Source organism: Podarcis melisellensis, assembly GCF_964234715.1.
Source record: "Podarcis melisellensis genome assembly, chromosome: 10".
Lineage (NCBI taxonomy): Eukaryota > Metazoa > Chordata > Lepidosauria > Squamata > Lacertidae > Podarcis > Podarcis melisellensis.
Genome location: NC_138542.1, coordinates 59,280,156 through 59,301,016, shown reverse-complemented (window position 1 = coordinate 59,301,016; position 20,861 = coordinate 59,280,156). Strand labels below are relative to the sequence as shown.

Here is a 20,861-nt window from a genome sequence, read left to right as displayed (position 1 = left end):
GTTGCAAAAAGTTATGTGGTCATGTTGTAGAAGGTAAGGCAGAACAGGGGTGTCAACAGGTAGTAGCATGAGAGCTGGTAATTACAACGGGCTTTTTTTTAGGGGTTCCAAGCATAAATTCTACATTTTTTTAAAGCTATATCAGTCTAATGAAGCAGAACTACTTTATCTAAAATTTTATTTCTCCATGCATCAAGGAACAGGTTTACAGTAAGATTCTTTTGTTTGAGGTTGGATGGGTACTACTTTTCTGCTGGTTTCTCCATGGAAAGGGGGTAGAAACTAGTCTTCTTGCTGGCCAATCAATGCACCATTGCACACACCAACTAGGGTAATCCTTGGCCCCTTTTTGCTAGTGCCACTTTTAGGATTTTCTGTGCAGTGGTGAAAGCTACACATTCTAACAAAAAAATGAAGTCTCATATTATCAAGAACTGAGTGGAAGAGACCTACCTAATCCGGCACCCTGTTCACACAGTGGCCAACCAAATGCTTGTGGGGAAAATGCAAGCAGGACCTGAGCACAAAAGCAATCTCCTCTCCTGTGGTTTCCAGCCATTGGTATTCAGAAATATAATGCCTCTGGACCTTGTGGTTATGAGTAAACAAGGGGGAGGGAAGCTTTTGTCAGCCCAAGAGCTGCATTCCTTTGGTAGTCACCTGAGAATCACATGGCAGAACTGGGTGAGGCTAGAGGCAACAGTAGGCAGAGCAATGGATGCAATTCTCACCTTTGCACAGTAAGCTACATCTCAGCCATCGAAAATACATTTCGACATGCAGTCCAGGCAAGCAGCATTATCAAAGCTCAAAGACAATTTGCAAGCAGTAAGAAAACTCAAGGAGGGCACAGAACACGGCCAGTGAGAGGTGTGGTCTAGGAAAAGTCATATGGGCCAGAGATACGAGGCGTGGAAACTTCATTTGCTTTCTGTCTTCCGTTTAAAGTAGGTGAGGAAGATGGTTCCTGACCATCAATTTGCAATGCGGAACAGTCACTAAGGTACAGCATGCTTTAGGGTTAGGTAAACACAAATATTTCCTTTGTATATGTATCTGTGTTGTCTAAACACAGCTCTGGGTTATGCACAAACAGCAAATGGGAAAGTTCGTACCTCCCCCACCCACCCCAAGCTGAACAGCAGTTGGCAGACTGTCATCAGATGCTGTAACTAACACTATCCATTACAGATGCAGAAGTGGCTTAATAGAAACTTGCTGAGCTCAGATGGTCACATTAGAAACATAATACACGATTAAGAACGGCCATTAATTTATGTGTACAAATACATGCACTGGAAGAGAAGAGGGTGGCAATGATGAGACTGCTTCTAAAATGAAAGATCAGAAAGGGTTCTGTAGTGAAATGTATACAGCAGTGCAGGATTACCAAATAAAATGTACAGGAAAATATTTCCAGCATGAGATCAGGGCAGCAAGGGTGAAATTAATCTCCACTAAACTGCTGTCCTTGATCCAACTTTGAAGCATTGAAGAAATGACATAAAAATATGAAGTCGTGATATTTATAAATGCACTTGTAATGGAGAAGAACAAGCATCAGGCAGCGCTGCGAAGGACCCCATAGATCCCTAGTAAAGTGTAGGCTTTGTAAGTAGATGGATCCAGATTCAATCTCTGGCCATACATCCTGGTCTGCAGTGGTGTGTGTGATAGATCAGTTTGAAAAGTGTTGGCCAACGTTTGGTGCAAGTAAGAAATAACACTTGCAACACATTCCTTTTCATAGCACAAACTTTGGCTTGTTAACTTTTAGGTCCCAGAAATCTGCCCAATGCAGAGGATTCTTTTAGAAAATGAAGCAGTGGCAAACCTGGAAGTTGTGTTTTTAGGCCATCTTCCTGGATAGTGGTAGACTGGGTAGTTGTTCACAGCCACATTATTTACAGGGTGCTTCCATTTCTCTTCAAGTAGTGTCACAGAACTCTTGCAATCTTTAATTCATGATCCAGTGTGATTTAGAATGGGTACTACTTGAAATATTCCATGATGTGTTCTCCAATGCCAATGAAATACATTCCTTGGGCTATGCCAAAGAGAGGAGCTATAACCAGTGCACGGCATCCTGCCCCTTTCATGAAGGCAGCAGGGCCCTCATGAATCCAGACTTTCCTGGAGAAGAGAGAAACAGAGAGTGGGTTGGTAAAACAGCTCCTGAAGTTATTGTTGCTATCAATTAGAGGGTTTTATTTTTCTATTTAGGGTTCTCTGAGTACAAGGCAAGGTGGCAGGGATGAGTCTCCTGATTACTTACATAGCTTCCTCTCAAGGCAGGAAGTGAGAGCTGCCTTCCCAAATCAAGTAACAGCTGGGGAGGTGGAGGCAAAGGTGGTCAGGACCACAGCATGAGAGGAAAAAGAAACCAAGACTTCCATCCAAAAGTCACTGAACCCCAGCTCACCTTACCTCCAACCACCACAGCCAAACGTCAGGGATCTTGTGAGTTGCAGTCTAACAACATAAAGAACCAGAGAGTTCCTCATCTCTGACACCCACCTGCTTTTTAAAGTTAAAAGCACCCAAGAGTAAGGGGTGTTTAACTTAATATGTCAGCAACAGCCACGGCAAGAACTGGGAACCGTCATATCTGTGTTCCGCTGCCCCTTGTGGTCAGTTACTCAGAGCTGCTGCCTTTGAATATTTATTTCCTTTGCTGGCTGCTCATTTTCAATGTCTTATTTAAATGCTGTTGCAAGGGGGAAAGCTAGCTTATACTCATCAACTTGCTCAGTTACCAGCTTTTTCCTCCTAAGAAAAATGAATGAAGCAGAAACTGGAAAACCACAAAGTAGTGTAGAATGCTGCTTTTAAGGGTGCCAGCAACTCTACTCCATTCCATCCTCTGTGGGGTTCCTCCAAGCCTGCTGCCATCTTTCTCTTGTGAGTGGATAGCGCCATTTCAGAAGGACGTTGCAACTTACATTGCGAAATGTACACTGCAGAACATTTTTAACATAGAGCAATGACCTGAGTACCAGTAAAACAAGAGTTCAGGTCTGCTTACCTGGCACAGTCAACGATCCCATTGTAGGTGTCCTCTCCCAGTCCTTTCTTGAGAGTTTGAATTCGGGTCTTTAGAACTAAAACAAGCAGTAACTGATTTAAACCTTTGCAAAGTTGCATGCTTTACTTTTTTTTAAAGAATATTTATTAAGTCAAAGTTGCATGCTTTACAGACTTCTTAGTGTAAGGATACTTAACTGCAAGATTGGGATTTTTATTTATTTGTTCATTTCATTCCTGGCATGAATACATGCTCCTGGTACTGGTCAGAAATGCAGTGTTGTTATCTCACATCAGTTCTTCATCAATCATCATCACCATACTAGTAAACACATGGTGCCTCACTAACAGTGTTGCAGTATGAAAACATGGATTTGCCAAAGGGATGTACAATTTATTGTAAAATTTCTACATTTAAGCTTTCCTAGGTGGTGTGACTTGAAGATTTCTAGCATATAAGCTTATCATTAATTTTTCAGTTTTTATGTTTGTATTTTCATGGCAATCTTATCTTAAATAGATATATCAAAATAAATCTGTCCTTTCTCCAATGAGTTCATGGTTCTCCACTAGCAGTTGGTTAGATGAAGGGGCTGTGCCTTGTCCCAGCATCACCACTGAGCTTTCTATCCAAGCAGCAATTGAAACCCAGGTTCAACAGATGGAGTCTGTTCACTGCATTAATATTGTTTCTCTAGTAAGGTTCACTTAATCATTAAGCTGCCCCAGCTAATCTGTTGGTCAGCGCTGTTCCAGACAAGGCTCGCTCATCATTGATTATAAGAAATAGCTCCCTCAATTTTCCTGGAATAAATAGTCTGCCTGATACTCATGTGCAAAGTGCAGATTATTTCGCAGAGCATGTAAAACATTATGGACAATGCAACTTAGAAAGCAGCCTTATAAGGAGCTTAATTAATCTTGGGTCTGCGTTGGCAAGGTCTTAATAGTTCACTTGAAGCACTACTGCGGCCTCTTGGGAGGGAATAAAATTCATAAACACACACACACACGTAAGCAAAAGTCACTGCCTTTTGATAGTTGCACCATCTAATACCTACCATCCAATGGGGTCACGGCCACTGCAGCCACAGATCCTGCAATACAGCCAGAGATGAATGAATGGAAGAAAGAGGCTTTTTCATCAAGATTCGCCTGCCCCAGCTTGTTGATGTTGGCAAAAAGTGGGAAATATATAATAGAAAAGGGTACATCCCTGTTGAGAGTAGAAGTGAGACATTTTAGGTAAACAATACAATCAGCTAATCTCTTGTTGAAGCTGTTTTTCTCAACCAATTTTCACCTTCCCCTTTCACAGCTCAACTGTTCCTCCCATTTGGACTGCCATACTTTCTACCCTTGCAGTTGTTACAGGCTTTTATGTTTTCACACAAGTGTACTTTCCCCACAGTTGCAATGTATCATGGAATTTTAAAACTTTAGGTTTGTGCTTACGTTTAGCTTTGATCCCAGCACCACCCTGAACAAACCCACCCTTGTGCAACTGAGAGCAAAGTCCCTATGTCCAGAGAACAGTCTGAAGATGTGACACATTCCAGCAGCTAAAACTATTTTATTTATTATCCCTATCAATTATATCAAGGCAGCTTACAACATAAAATACAGTATCATTTATCTCTAAATATCTGTAAAACATAATTAAAAGCATTGATAAAACATGAGTTGATACTGTTCGGTTAATATGAGAAAATCATATTGTGAATGCCTGTCCATAAGGTATTTTGAGCACAAGTTGATGAGGACTTTGTGAATTAACACAAGATGTTGAACCTGGCCCACTAGCAAATTGGCAACCAGTGTTTCTCAGCTGTGGAGTAACATGTTGCTAGTAATCTGCCTCTGTGAGCAGCCTGGCTGCTGCATCCTGCACTAGATGAAGCTTCCAAAGCGGAAGCACCCTGACCCTGTAAGCTGCTTGAGTGGGAGACCACCTGTGAATATAAATTACTTTGAGGTCTTTGGTTAGTATATGGGTTAGCAACCTTTAGTTTCTTATACCCCACAATGAGGAAAAGAGGGCTGTAGATTCAATATAGATCATAGCAATTGCTTCGGATCCAGATTTCCATGCACAATATCTGAAGCTCCCACTAATTCTCTCCCACCCCTGGTTAGCTTTAAATGCTCTTGCAGCCATGCAAACAACCAATAGGGACTTGCGTGGGGAGCTCATGAGTATGGAGTTCCTGGATCCAAGTGATGGTTTAAAACCAAAGACCCTCTTTTAGAATGGGAAGCCAATCCTTCTAGGACATGAAGGGCATTTATAGAAATTGAAGCATTCTTCTCTGCCTCTCCAGGTGCAGACCAACACTGAGAAGATACTTCCTTGTTCTGGGACCAGCACATCTCAGCCTGCTTTAGGTAGCCTGAATGCTAAATTTCCTTTCTCAAGACCTCTAGACTAAAGCAGCTTGCCATCCTACAATGAACAGGAAGGAACAGTTCACTCTCTTCTAACCTGAGCAGGGTGGCTCCCAGCCCTTTATACAGGCCTGCAACTCCCTGGGTGCACAGGAGATCTCTGGCAATCATGAAAGCAGAGTGGCGTTTAGAGGCTGCTGTGGACCCAGCTGTGTAAGGCTGTCCTGGTGGTGAATGGGAGGTGGCAGCAGCTGGTCGATCCTGTCCCAAGGCCTTCTGCTGATGAGCAGCTAAAAGAAAACAAGCAATAAAATTCCTAACTTTCCATTGTCACTAGATGGGTTCCTTGCATTGCAGTCTCAGGAACATCATAGCACCCCATCGCCAGCAACAATTACCCCAATCCCAATATATTCTGGTAGTACTACAGTGGGGGAGGACACCTCCTCCAGTTTGGGGGCAATCTTGGCCCACCATGAGGTTCAAGTTGGTCCGTGAAGCCATTTTCCACAAACCATGGCTACCTGTCCATTAGCTGACATAACTGGCCAATGTCAGCAGATGAGTGGGATTTAATTCTGCCGGGGAATGCAGGGAATGTGCTGGTGAAACAGACCCTTGCAGCCAGCAGGATTGAACCCTTTGATCACCAGCTGGTGAGTGGAGGGTTCAATCCTGGTCAGTCTGGCTGTGCATCTCTGTTCCCCTAGTAGGAACAGGTGTTTGCAGCAAGAGCGTGGTGTGGAGCTGTTTGAAAGCTCTTTTGCAAACAGTTCCACAATGCTCTTTAAATGTATGAAAACCATAGATTTAAAGAGCCGTGCAGAGCTCTCTGCAAAAGGGCATTTAAACTGCCCCACTCTGCACTTTGAAGTGCCAACAATTAGAGTTTCAAGTATAGCAGCAACAGGAGATAAGGGGAGATTAGGACCTAGCTCACTGGACAGAAAAGGTTCTCCACACCTATACTCTAAGTAACTCAGATATTAATTTTCTTATTTGCCCAGTAAAAGCACATTTTGGCAAGTAACCACTATTAGGCAAAAGCAAAATATGGACAGAAGTATAACAGAGATAAGTAATGGGAATTAGGGGCTGTGTGTGAGAAATAGAGATAGTTGGAGTTCATTTAATTCAAGACTTTGCTTTCACCATCATCCCCCCCCCCCAAAAGGGGGGTGGAATGGGAACTTACCTAGCCGCCCAGCATCCTGGAGCTGGATTTTCAACATTTCCATTGGAGATGTGACCACTACCTGGCAAGTCCCAGCTCCGCAGCCAGCAAGCATCTCTCTCACCAATGACAATTTTTTTCTGTCAAAAGAAGCATAGATGCAAAATAAATGCACTTCCACAACTATAGGCTTGCCAAACTATCATGAGAGTGGCATGGTCTGGGCTATTTCTGTGCCTTCCATAGAGTGAAGCTTTTCACAGCCTGGAGATCAACGGGGATCCACACTTCCACTCCCATGGTTAGCCCCCAGCTTTCCTGTCTAGCTTGGAGATGGAGAGAGAGAAAAAGACTCAGCTGTGCAATGTGCAAAAAGGGGACAAAAAGGGGAAAGATACCCATTTATGCTCCAGCTCCTGTCAAGAGATAAAGGTTGAGCTGGTCCTTTTGATGGTGGGTGGCTGAAGTGCCTTGGCTTCCTGCCATCAGAATGGTGAGTCCTTAGGTGGAATTTAGTGTTGCACTGTATTCCAACAGCACAAGCATTTTTGCTTGCCAGACAGAACAATCTTCTCCCACACTGTTCTGAGGGTTTTCCCGATCCTCCAGAACAGATTTGGGTGACGCTTGAGTGGGTGGAGGAACTCCCATTGTGCTAGCAGAACTATTTACGATAGTTTCTACTAGCACACCAGGTTAGTTGAATCCAGCCCCTGAAGTTTCACTGCAGGCCGTTTTACAGAGGAACTTGGAGCACCTTGGGTGATTCATACTAAGACAAGACTCTGCTACTCTCCCACAAGTCAGGGACAAAGGTTGCATTCTTATATATGTTTGGATGCGAGTAAGCCCTATTGAACACAGTGAAGCTCTCCTCTGTGTAAACATGCATAGGGTTGCACTAGAGAGGAATGGCAAGGACCTAGTGGTTAAAAGTTTTGGCCTGGCTACCAAGGCTAGATGAAATTAGTGGATCTGTGGAGATGAGCATTGTCTGCCAAAAGAAGTCACTGTTAAAGGTGAAAGAGCAGAAGCTCTATGAGACGCACACACAAAATTATAACATCTTCCTCAAATATCTTAGGATCCATGTGTAAATGTCTCCTCCTCTCTCTACAGGTACATAAGCCTCTTGGCTCACCTGAGATATGAGCTGTCTAAATTTCATAGCCTACAAGTACAGACTACACCAAAGAACACTGGCAGGAGTCAGGTAGCGGCTCTCCACTTTGAACAGTGAAAGTGACTATTTTAGCTCAAGCCTGCTGTGCCTCTGTTAGTGGGAATTTCAGGAGTGAATACTGTCAGAGGAACACCGAGGGAGGACTACAGATTCATATCACACACACACACACACAAGTTCCTCTACACTGCCACTGTGACCTAAAGCCAGGACATTGGTAGGAGGCTTACAAATTGACTGTGGTGTGATATACTAGAGGGTGGGGGAATGGGGCCACTATCAGGATTTGATTATGTTAGGCTGACTGTTATTATTCTCATACTATTTATTTTCACATGCTGCTCGGAGGGTGTTAAAAAAAATTCTATAATTTATTCATGATGAGATTCTGGTGTTTCATTGTATCCTTTGAACTGTTTTATAGGAGGACTTTTTGGTTTTGAAGAGCATCCCACAAATGGCAAAATGACAATAAAGAAAGATAGATGAATAGATCAATAAATAATAAAAACAAAGAAACTGGAATTATTGAATGCTTTTTACCCCATACCCATCTTGGGAGAGTAACTGTCGGAAGAAATCATTGGCTGCCAACTTGATTGCTTTTTCAGGAGTGACAAGAGTCAGGTTTACAGCAGCCCCTGTGAGAAGATGGGAGAGGCAATAAGGCATCCAGTTTTATGGTACATTAATACACTACTCCTCCGGTAATGTGTACTAAACACACTCCTGGAAGTTTTTGGAAGGTAGCAAATTAAAATATTAATGATATCCCAATTAAAATATTAAACTGGATGAAACACTAGCACTAGAAATATTTCCCCAATTTAACATGGAGTGCCAAATGTCAGAAAAAGTTGCTTATAAAGTCTTGCAGTTTCCAGAAGACGCTCCTTGCTCTCTGGACTTGGTGCATGAAAAATGAACTCCAGAGGGCACTGTTGGTCAATTTTAAAGATTGTGATGGGACAACAGGAAAATGGTAGTCTCTTAGCTAGTTAAACAAAAGTAACTGTGAAATACGAGTTACAGATAGGTAGCCGTGTTGGTCTGCCATAGTCAAAACAAAAAAAATTCCTTCCAGTAGCACCTTAAAGACCAACTAAGTTAGTTCTTGGTAGGAGCTTTCGTGTGCATGCACACTTCTTCAGATACACTGAAGCTCAGTGTGCATGCACACAAAAGCTCATACCAAGAACTAACTTAATTGGTCTTTAAGGTGCTACTGGAAGGAATTTTTTTTTTTTATAAATATTTATTAAAATTTTTAAAGAAAAAAAAAAGTACAATAATAATAAACAGTATTGTTTTGCTTTAACAAAGTTTCATGTCATCTTTGAACTTCCTCACGCCTCCCGCTCCCATTTACATCATTAATAAATTTTTGTCAAGCAAATTATCATCTTATTTCCAACTTGTGTACCAATAAAATACATTAAAATAATTCTCCTTCAACTTTGTTTCTCTTAATCTCTCTTATCATCATTTCCTGATCTATTTTAGTGATGGCCAATTATTTATAACCAAGCATCTTTTTTAACATTCCATTAAATCACAATATTTTTGTAAATAAGTCTTAAATTTCTTCCAGTCCTCTTCCATCCTTTCTTCTCCCAGGTCTCGGATTCTGCCAGTCATCTCCGCCAGTTGCATATAGTCCATCAGTTGCATCTGCCATTCTTCCAGTGTGGGTAGATCTTGAGTTTTCCAATTCTTGGCAAGTAGTATCCTTGCTGCTGTTGTCGCATACATGAAAAATGTTCTATCTTTCTTTAACACCTTCTGGTCGACAATGCCCAGGAGGAAGGCCTCTGGTTTCTTAGTGAAGGTATACTTAAATACCTTTTTCAACTCATTATATATCATTTCCCAGAAGGCCTTCACCTTAGGGCAGGTCCACCAGAGGTGGTAGAATGTTCCTTCATTTTCCTTACATTTCCAGCATTTGTTATCTGACGAATGGTATATTTTGGCAAGTTTAACTGGGGTCATGTACCATCTGTATATCATTTTCATTACATTTTCTTTCAAAGCATTACATGCAGTAAAATTCAACCCAGTGGTCCACAACCTTTCCCAGTCCTCAAACATAATGTTATGCCCAATGTCCTGTGCCCATTTTATCATAGCCGACTTAACCATTTCGTCTTGTGTATTCCATTTCAACAGCAAGTTATACATTCTTGAAAGTACCTTAGTCTTAGGTTCTAACAGTTCTGTTTCCAACTTCGATTTCTCCACCTGGAATCCTAACTTTTTGTCACTTTTAAAGATTTCCTTGATCTGAGCGTAGTGTAACCAGTCTCGCACTTTATCCTTCATTTTCTCCATACTCTGCAATTTCCAATTGTCTCCGTCTTTTTCTAGCAGTTCCCAATATTTTGGCCAGTAGGCTTCCATATTGGTTCCTTTTCGGGCCTTAGCTTCCAAAGGTGAAAGCCACCTTGGTGTTTTATTTTCCAGTAAGTCTTTATATTTTGTCCAGACATTAAACACTGCTTTTCTGACAATATGGTTCTTAAAGGCCTTATTGATCTTAACTTTATCATACCACAAATATGCATGCCAACCAAACGCATTGTTATAACCTTCCAGATCTAAGACATCAGTGTCCTCAAGAAGTAGCCAATCTTTTAGCCAGCAGAAAGCTGCGGCTTCATAGTACAACCTTAAGTCTGGCAGGGCAAAGCCCCCTCTTTCCTTTGCGTCTGTTAATATCTTAAACTTGATTCTGGGCTTTTTGCCCTGCCAGACAAATTTGGAAATATCTCTCTGCCACCTCCGGAAACACTCTATTTTGTCCACAATTTGCAATGTTTGAAACAAAAACAACATCTTTGGCAGCACATTCATCTTAATTGCAGCAATTCGGCCTAACAAAGAAAGCTTCAGCTTTGCCCAGCTTTCCAAGTCTCTCTTAATTTCAGACCAACATTTTTCATAATTATCTTTGAATAGACTCAGATTTTTGGCTGTTATATTAACCCCTAGGTATTTTACCCTTTTCACCAGTGATAATTCTGTTTCTCTCTGAAACCGTTCTGACTCTATTTCTGTCATATTTTTCCCTAGCACCTTCGTTTTTTGTTTATTTAGCTTAAATGGATTTTTTTTTTTTGTTTTGACTGTGAAATACGAATTAATTTGTTACAGGATGCTCAGACAGCCATTTTAGTGCCCTAATAGCCTCCTGTGAGGCATAGCAGGAAATCTGGGTTTCTCAAAAAAGCACCCCCGAACTTTCCAAAAGTTCCTTTTTGATCCGTCACTGGCCACCTGAAATTGTGCACTCCAAGAAGGACTGTAGCACCACAGGCGCCGGGTTGCCCCCAAGATTGGAGGGGCTGGCGCACATGTGACATCATACAGGTGCCAGACATCACGTGACCTCACACACATCTTCCAATGCTGTGCAGACTGGACCGGCGCGGCCTAGTGGAAAGCTGGACCCGGTCCCCACAGTGTTGGAAGGCGCTGTGGGGACCAGCATGGCCTGATGCAAGGCCTAGCAGAAGCCTGCACTGGCCTGTGTGGTGTTGGGAGACACTGAGGTGACCGCACTGGCCTGCACAGCATCTCTCAATACTGTGGGGACTGGTGTGGCCTAGCAGAAGGCTACCCATTTTTACACACACAAACAGAGATTTGCAGTTCCTTGAAGTACAAAAAATATGCATTATGAAAATCCTCCCACATTTTATTAAAATATGCTCTCTTTTTATTGGATTTTCTAAACAAGAATACATACAAGTATACCAAGTTTTCTCATGTGATTTGTATATCACAAAAATAGCATAATAAACATGGAAAAATATCTACAACATATGTTTCATTATTAGTGGTCAACGTACAGGTTCTTGGTTCATTAATTGGTTTAAACAGAAAGGAAGGAAGGAAGGAAGGAAGGAAGGAAGGAAGGAAGGAAGGAAGGAAGGAAGGAAGGGGGGAAGAGGGGAAGAGTGGGAGGGAGGAATGGTGAGTGGGTTGCGGTCGGGTGGTTATGCTTCTATTCTTCTAGTTGGGGGGTGCGTTGTGTCTGTGTTACTTGTATGGGTTCTCTTACTATTCATATTAAGTAGTGGGTTGACAAAGCAGACGACACAGATTTCTCCAAGTTGTTCTTTATAGTAAGCTGGAACTGAACTGAACTGAACAGCAAACAGTTCAGCCAGCCTGCTTTTATAGGCAGCCGGCTGTCAACATTGTAGCAACAACAACCCAGAGTTTCCCTCCTAAAGTAATTGACATGGACCTGAGTGAAAACTATATACACAATTCTCCTGGTGGCCAGGATCAGTACATAACAATTCACTTGTCATATTTCCTTGGTGGTGAGAGAGGTTGAGCGTGGCTTAGGGTGTGGTTGGGTCATCTTTGGTTGGTTGTAGTGAGAGTTGTTTTTGTGTGTGAGTGGGGTGTGAGTGTGTATTTTTTAATCAGGTTAGCCAGATTGATTCATATGCTGTTTGCAGATTCTTGTTGTCTTGTTGAGCTGTGATGTGATAAAGGGGAACCAAACCGGGGTGAAGGTGTCTTCCTCTATATGTCCCCATGTCAGTTTCAGTTTATTGGTTAGTTTATCTAATAAGGCTGTTTCCCATACTATTTGATACCATTGGTCCATGCTTACTCCTGATAGGTCTCTCCAGTGTCTGGCTATGTTGTTAAATATGCTCTTTTGATACCAATATTTAAAATTTCATTTCAAACACACACACCCCGATTATCTCTATTGTTCAACTGAGATAATCGAAACAACAGCAAAAGCATTTTGCCCATTGCGCTTTGCTATTGCAGTTCAGACAAAAAGGATGACTTTTCCATTTTTATAAGCATTACCTCGATACATGCCAAAGAACCCCTCTGATTTAATTGTCTTCACCAAACAATCCCTCCTAGAATAAGAGAGGAATAGAGAAAAACAAGAGTTAGCAACATGTATTTCAAGATTGTGACTGGCTTTTGTGACTCTGACCTATTCCCACAACTGTCTGATGTTCAGTAGGTGCTTACTTGGGGCACAGTGTTCTCAGCTATAACACCAAAACTACGGAACTCCTTTCCCAACTACATTTGCTCTCCCCAATCTCTGCTGGTCTTTGGGCAACAAGAAAAGGTATTGGTGTTTTTCAGGACACTTTCTGAATTTAATTTGTCATTGATATATCCCTGCTGCTAGGTTGGTTGTGACTACTGCATTTTATATTTGCAACAATTTTTAGCTACTTTTCAGAATGTAAATTAAAAAACCCCAGAATACATATGTTTGAGTGAGTTCCAGCACCTCTTTTTCTACAAAAATAGTACTTGTCATATCCATCCATTGCAATGGGTCTACTCTGAGAATTAGGGGTATGGGTAGAAGAATGAGTAGAAAAGGGAGAACTTGAAAGGAGTTCAACCATTCCCAACTTCTTTCTTTCTTTGTTTGTTAGAATTATATCCCACCTTTTTCTTCTAAGAGCTCAAGTTGGCGTACATGATTATCCCCCTTCTCATTTCATCCCCACAGTAACCCTGTGAGGTAGATTAGACTGAGAGGCTGTGAGGGTTGAAAGATACATAATTCAAACCAGATTGGACTCTAATACCCAGGTTAGAGACCCATGCCACACCACGCATATCACACTAAACAAAGCCTTACAACACATACATTCCGGCGTAGATGGCTTGTCCTTGCTGGTTCTGGAGACGGGTTTTGGCCAAATCAATGGGGAAAACACAAGTCACCCCCACAAGTCCTGCTATACCTCCGTTGATTAACTTAGCTGGAAGGCTGTAAAGTATAAGATAAGTTACAATGATATTCCTTGGTACAGGGATTCAAGCAGGTTGTTGTTGTTATTAGTCACCACCACACTTATACCCACCCTTTTCTCCAAGGAGCACAAGGCAGCAAACATACATGCATGCCCTGATAGCTTTCCGCCACAGTTATACAGCTCTTGGTCCAAAACATTTCCCCACCCCCTGCTTTAAAGCAATTCCATGAGCTGTGATAGGAGCCTCCGTGACCTTCACCTTTGTTATCTTCTCTTGTGCTCATCCTGGCACTCACATTCAGTTGCAATGCAATGCACATAGGGGCTTTTTTTTTTTTAAGAACTTTGCTGGATCTAGTTCATCTACTGCAGGATGAACAGCAACTGAGTTGATGTGTGCAGGAAGTCAACAAAGAAGGCATGAAGACAACAGTCTATCCATACAGCTTCACACACACACCCTCTAGTCACTAGTTTTTGGAAGCAAACTTCTTCTGAACACGAAGGCTCCATTTAGCTACAAGCCATTCATAGACATAGCATTAATTTTTCTAAGCCTCTTTGAAAAGCCCCTAAACTAACACATATCACTGCATCTTATGGCAGCAGATTCTGTAAGCAAATTATGCCTTATGCCTTGTGTGAAGAAGTGTTTTTCCTATCTGTCTTGAATCAGCTTCCCTTCAACTTTCGCTAGGTCACTTTAAGTACAGTAGTACCTCGGGTTATAGATGCTTCAGGTTACAGACGCTTTAGGTTACAGACTCCGCTAACCCAGAAACAGTACCTCGGGTTAAGAACTTTGCTTTGGGATGAGAACAGAAATTGTGCAGCGGCGGTGCAGTGGCAGCGGGAGGCCCCATTAGCTAAAGTGGTGCTTCAGGTTAAGAACAGTTTCAGGTTAAGAGCAGACCTCCAGAACGAATTAAGTTCTTAACCCGAGGTACCACTGTACTAGTAATGTGGACTAGTAGAGTCACTGTTTCTGCACCATGATTTCTGTTCATGCCCATAATCACAAGGAAACATTTTTCTCAGGACCAGAAGCATCAGGGCATAAAAATCACGCATAACATAGAGAAAGTTTTCTTTCTTTCTTTCTTTCTTTCTTTCTTTCTTTCTTTCTTTCTTTCTTTCTTTCTTTCATCTCCTTATCTCATAATACACTAGAACCCATGATCATCCAATGAAGCTGAACAGTAGAATATTCAGGGAAGACAATAGGAAGGGCTTCCTCACACAGCAGCATAAATAACTCTGTAATTTACTATCACAATGTAAGGTGATGGCCACCAACTCAGACAACTTTAGAGGAGGATTAGACAACTGCAGGAAGGACAAGGTCACCAATGGCTACTATTCACAATGACTGTATACAGCCTCCAGGATCTACCAGTCACGGGGAAACAACAGTAGGGGAGGGCTATTGTCCTGATGTCCTGCCTATGGGCTTCCCATTGGCATCTAGCTGGCTAGTGTAAGCTAGATTGGTCTTTGATCTGATTCAGCAGGGCTCTTCTTATATTCCTAGTCAACACTGAAAGCACCAGGCTCACAGGGTAGATGGCATCCACAAGCAGCAAGCTTAGAGATGGCTTTGGGCTATTTTACAACTTGAACAACACTGAGGCAGGTTATTCAGCCTTTCAGGCAGAATTAAAACTAGCAAAAAATGTCTGAAAAATAGAGGACATTAACTATCCTCTGCTCCATCCTGTTGCCTGTCCACCAGTTCCCACAGATAAGCTAGGCATCATTTATATCACTGAAGCATAGAATTCCCCACTTTCAAAAGGCAAGGAGCAAAAAGGAGAGGGCTGACCTAATCTTCTTCTTGTCCCTCATTGTTCCTTGGGGATGTTGTTTCTTGGTGACAGCAGCAGCTGCTTGTGCTGCTGACACAGGAAAATTCTTTCAAATATGGAGGCACATTCCTCTTTGTCTTTGTTCTGCTGGGGAAGAGAACACCATTAGTGCTTCTTGACATGCTGCTTACCAGGGGTATATTACAGGTAACAAATGACAGTGTCAGTTCTAAAACATAGAGGCAGTTTATCACTTAATCAGCTCCTGGAGAATAGTGGAGTCAGATGAATAGCTTCCCAGAGGCCACCAAACATAAAAGAGGGTTTTTTGTCTCAAATGCAACCCAACCTGGGCACTTTTAAGCCACTATTTTGTAAAATAAGTGCCAAGGAAATGCCTACCATTCTGGAGGCCAAAGAATCTCCAGAGGAGAAGAGAAGGGGATGTGGGCACATGCCTCACCAAGGGGGATGAGACAAGGGTTAGAGAACATTAACCAGACATTGCCCCCTGAAGTCTATAATACTGATCACAGAATTTGGTGTGGAAATGATGACTAAAATCACTAGGATATGCATAGAACTGTGACATAATTCTATTAATCTCTGAAGTGGGAAATTAGTGGGTACTGAAGGTACCAAAAAGTGAGGTTCTGGAGTTCCATGAAAGATTGCCCAGAAGTGTGTTGTGAGTGGGGAGTTGGCTTGGATGGACAAATAGGAACTACTGCAGATTATTTGTTAAGTATCTCATTCTTTGAGATCAGCAATAAAGAGATCAATGTTGCATCTCTGTGAAATTTAGAAGACTAGCTGCTGAATCTGGGTCTTTTTCTGGCAGTGAGATGAGAGTAGGATAATCTTGTTGGTTTTACTTCACCTGAAGGCGGCAGCAAAAGACTTCTGTAATCCTGGAGGATGACAACAACAGGGAAGCATGAAAGGCATGACATGTTCAAACAATTTCCATGCTTTTGAAGGGGTTGGGAGTGTCTTGATGTTGCCTTAGCGGCCATCATTGAACAAAAGACTGTGTGTATTCATGGTCATCATTTTGCTGTTTGTGTGTTATATAACTTACTTGCCCAGCCATGCCAAAAGAAGTCAAGCAACAATTTTTCAAGGCCAATGAGTCACACATTAGTCATATACAACCAGCTAGAATTATTTAATAATATTGTTGCTACAAAATATCTTTCTGGTTCAGCTTATTACCAAAATACTACTAGTAACTTTTGCTGTTAGTCATCATTCACATGCATGCACTAAATTTATTTTCTCACATTTATCCCATACTGTATTTCTTCCAAGGTGGTGCACATTTGGTTTTCAGGCTGACACCCATCCACTTACTTACTCTCAGCAAGGTTGTGACCTCATGTGCCTTCAGACCTAACCCTGGGGCATATTTGCATGAGTTATACCACAAGTGCCAAAAGCAGCCTCTGAAATGTGGTAGCAGTTTGCACAGATAGTGTCATTCCAGCATTCCACTCTAGAACAGGGGCTAACAACTCTCATATAAGCTAGCTAGGGTAAAGATAAAGGAACCCCTGACCGTTAGGTCCAGTAACAGACGACTCTGGGGTTGCGGTGCTCATCTCGCTTTACTGGCCAAGGGAGCCGGCGTACAGCGTCCGGGTCATGTGGCCAGTATGGCTAAGCCGCCTATGGCGAACCAGAGCAGCACATGGAAACACTGTTTACCTTCCCGCTGGAGCGGTACCTATTTATCTACTTGCAGTTTGTGTTTTCGAACTGCTAGGTTGGCAGGAGCAGGGTAGAATATCATTTTTAAAAGGAAAAGAAAAAGAAGAAACATATAGACCTTCCCTTCTTGCTGCTCTGATGTGCATTTAATGAAAGGAACAGTTGTAACCACAGGAACAATGGAAGGTGTGGCATAGGATAATCTTAGAATCATAGAATTGTAAAGTTGATAGTGACCCTAAGCATCATTTAGTATCCAACCCCCTGCAATGCAGGAATATGTAGCTGTCCCATTTGAACCTGCAACCTTGGTGTTATCAGCACTGTGCTCTAACCAACTAAGCTATCAGGAAGCTCACAAACAACAGTACACATTTGAATCTTTGTCTCTAAATTACTGTGTGTGAGGCATGTAGGTCCCTGACAGTATAATAACATCTTTGTAAGAAATAGCTAAACAGAACAAAATAATTTCTGTCCTTCATCTATAACTATTAGGAATCTGAAAGAAGTTCCTCCTCAAAGTTAGGACTTCATAAAGAAAAGCATGCATTGTAGACTGTCTCTGAAATATGAAGTTTTAGAATATATCCCTGTGAGTGAAACACATGCAAATTCAGAAGTCAGGAAAGATGGGAAGCTAGCTTACCGTCCTTATTTGCAAGCAGCCGGTTCCCTCCCTTCCTTCCTTCTCTCAGTTTTTAGCCTCTGACTCACATCTGGATTCCTCCAACAAGCAAACCCTATCCAATGTTTAAGGGGTGGTTCACAAATTCCCAGAGATTTTGTGTAAATACACTGTAAGTGGGAGACGAAAAAACACACACATCTCTGTGCCAGTTACTCATCAAGCCTCTCCTTTTTTGGGTCTGGCAAAGGAAGTGCCCCAAGCCTTACCCAGGAGAACAAGCACACCTTTAAAATGTGCTTTTAACCTTAAAACCGGTTTTTAGACAAACACAGTTTGCATTTCAGCCTGCTTAGGCAGGTGCTGTTTCCACCAGTGCCAGCTGTAATTTCACTGGTTGTTAACAGCAACACTTTCTTTGCTATTAACTGGGGAAGTGAGGTATAATGGCAATGCAGTGTTGCTGTTGACCCCTGACATCAGTCAGTTAAAGTGTAACCTCAACTATGAACTCACTATATGCCATAGGACAAGATAGCATTTCCCAAAGCTCTATTCTCCATTTTCATTGTAAGAATGACAACCCTGTGTCCTACGCTTCAGGAGGTTTACTAAAACAATGCACAAGAAATTTAATTCCTGCCAGGGACAGCATCGCCCGTTGCTGTGGTGGCAGTGATGGCTGCAGTGTACTCCTTGGAGGCCGGATTGGCTGCCTTCCTGGCAGCCCCCCATGCCACCTCCACAATGGCCTCTTGGGAAAGAGGAGACACTGCTGGTCTCCTCACACCCCTAGGGAAGAAATGGCAGCAGCTGCCCTCTGGGGTCTACTGGGCTCTGCACCCCCCCCACCCCACCCCATGGTGTCTGATTCCTACTTAAACCATCAGGCAAGGTTAATTTGATTCCCACCCACCCCTTGTTCTCAATGTAGATCCTCACTCACCCCTTCTTCCCCAACCAAGAGTGGTGGTGCCATTTTGTGGTTCGCCTCAGGTGCCAAAATGTCTTTGACCGGCCCAGATTCCTGCAGCAAGTTTTTCTTTGTGTGGAATAGCTAGGCCAAAATGCATTGAGCTTCAGGGATCCCACTTATCCAAGGGTGTATTCTTAACAACCAAAAAATATACACAAGTTCTATAAGGATAACCATGTTTGTTTTTACAGACTAAATACTAGCAAATTTATTGTCATGAAAGCTCGTGTGGTAAAACATTTAGTCACAGGATTCTTTGCGGTTTAGATGTCCTATTAATACTTAAGGGTATATATAAGATATTTTAACTACTTCCTTCCTCCTTTTACGTAGATTCAGGGCCAAACTAGGCCAGAAATTAAATACTTTGAACCACTATCTACACTGGGAGGAAATTCCCTACTGCTGCCAATAGGGGATTTCCTACAAACCCAAATACTGGTTAAATCCCCCTCCACACCTGTTGTGTAGAAATTTTGTTTTCGTTTTTCCCCGTGTAAATTTTTTGCAATATGTGAGTCTCTAGTGTCGAATGTCAACATGCCACATTGGGATTTAAGTGGAAAATAATAATTAAAGCAAGCACCATGTCCCTTAAAATCCAGGACATTTCAGTCAAATTCCTAGGCAAACACGGGAGATTTGCTCCCTTTTCTTTTGCTGACACCCCACCACCCCACCCCCACTTCTGAAACACACTTTTCAGACACATTTCACTTCAGTTCATTCCTTCAGGAAACTCTAGGCCATCAATCCTGATGTTACCACAGGGAAATGTGTTTCTTGTGCAGTTTATGTCTCTGAGACATTTGCTCGAGCGCCATTGGTGTGTAGAGAAACAAGATATGCATTAATTTCCTCAATGATTTTACCTGGGGCAAAATGGACACTAATATGTTGCCTTCTGCTGTTCTAAGTTTTGTTCTTACTTCTGCACTGGTAGAGAAACAAAAAAAGAAAGCAATACCTACCTCAGCAAGCTGGTGCTTTATGTTCAGTCATGTCCCAGTACATTCTGTTAGCCATCAGCCTTGCAAGACTCCAGATTATTTCTGGAATCCATTAATATCTGTTGTTGCCAAACTTCTTAGATATCAGCGAAGTAGGGGCCCTTCAGGCATAAATGACCTTTAGGCAACATCATCTGTTCCCTGCCTCAGTAGTAACTGTGGCAACTGAGATATGTAGAGGACAGGCAGCGGCCATGGCTATGAGGCTCTCCAGCAGTCTGTAGACCGGGGGTGGGGGTGGGGCCTGTTGGTCGGTGCAGATCCCTCCCTTTACCAAATGGTCAAATAGGAATGTTCCACTTATGTCTATCTGCACAGTGCTCTGACCCCAGTGCCACCCCTTGCTTTCAATAGTGGGCCTGAAATTGCAGGGTCAAAGAGGCTGTAACTGTGGAACAGCCTAGCTTGTACATTACATTCTTTACCATGTAATTGTAGAGTTGGAAGGTACACTGGGGGTCAACCAGTCCAAGCCCTCGCAATGCAGCAGTATGTTATGGTTAGGTTGGTAGGAAGAGAGTGTGTGAAACCAAGACTCTTCTCTGCTGTCACTGAATTACTTTTTATTATATACGGGCAATATGTGACTAGGCCTTATACAATGCAGGTACAGCTCAGCTAAGTTCTCTTAATGTGATCCTGCAAAGGATTGAGTATGAAGCTTGAAACATTCCAAGCAAAAACTGCCTTCCTGATATTTTGCCTTTTCTGACCATGTAAATTGTGTTGTCAGTGCTTGATCCCACCGGCACACCCCCATGGATATTGAAGGAGGACTTACTGTCTTTCAGTTTCAGGCAACTTGTGAAATGTTCCCATCTCAGTTTTAGCATTAGGCACGGAAAGCTAAACCCTGATATTTAAATTAATTTAGGTCAATGAACAACTATTATTTTCTCCACAAATTGTTAAGATTTCAAGTGCATAGGGCAAGGGAATCCCCAGGCTTCCACTTGTGAATCCGCCAAAGTTCCTAGTCTCTCAAGTACACATACACCTTCTCACCAATGGTTGGTCTGAGGTCTGTTCAGGGGCTGATGATGCTGAATCAGAGATGAGTGATGCTTGTTGGTGTGACCTGAAAGCACCAGCAGCTGCCTTAATCACTCCTTTAACAGATCTGAAAGAGTGACCCCTTTGTAGAGGAGGGGCAGCTCATTTTATGCTACCTGGCTGTCAGAACCAGTGCCTGATTTAAGCACAT

General features: G+C 42.3%; 1 protein-coding gene across 4 annotated transcripts; it reads right to left on the bottom strand.

Moving 5' to 3' along the window:
* Positions 1 to 161: 161 nt before the first annotated feature.
* SLC25A18 (solute carrier family 25 member 18) lies at positions 162 to 19,875 on the bottom strand. Of its 4 annotated transcripts, none has more exons than XM_081927365.1 (12): positions 19,619 to 19,874; positions 18,618 to 18,780; positions 17,693 to 17,841; positions 15,351 to 15,480; positions 13,420 to 13,542; positions 12,606 to 12,661; positions 8,317 to 8,407; positions 6,605 to 6,723; positions 5,507 to 5,699; positions 4,086 to 4,240; positions 3,026 to 3,101; positions 162 to 2,133 (listed from the first exon to the last, which is right to left on the bottom strand). In XM_081927365.1, exons 4-12 carry the CDS (start codon positions 15,371 to 15,373, stop codon positions 1,992 to 1,994), a joined length of 978 nt encoding a protein of 325 aa, XP_081783491.1. In that variant the 5' UTR covers positions 15,374 to 15,480; positions 17,693 to 17,841; positions 18,618 to 18,780; positions 19,619 to 19,874; the 3' UTR covers positions 162 to 1,991. The 4 variants fall into 4 exon arrangements, with proteins under 4 accessions (XP_081783491.1, XP_081783490.1, XP_081783492.1 ...); XM_081927364.1 differs by having other exon boundaries at positions 15,351 to 15,477; XM_081927366.1 differs by lacking the exon at positions 13,420 to 13,542 and having other exon boundaries at positions 15,351 to 15,477; positions 19,619 to 19,875.
* Positions 19,876 to 20,861: the final 986 nt, after the last annotated feature.

Coding starts and splice junctions, on each gene's coding strand:
- SLC25A18 (XM_081927365.1), bottom strand. CDS start 15,373: ATGAGGGACAAGAAGAAGATTAG. Junction 8,408..12,605: donor GTTCTTTGGCATGTATCGAG/GTAATGCTTATA, acceptor ATCTTCTCACAG/GGGCTGCTGTAAACCTGACT. Junction 4,241..5,506: donor CTGGGAGCCACCCTGCTCAG/GTTAGAAGAGAG, acceptor TACTCTCAACAG/GGATGTACCCTTTTCTATTA.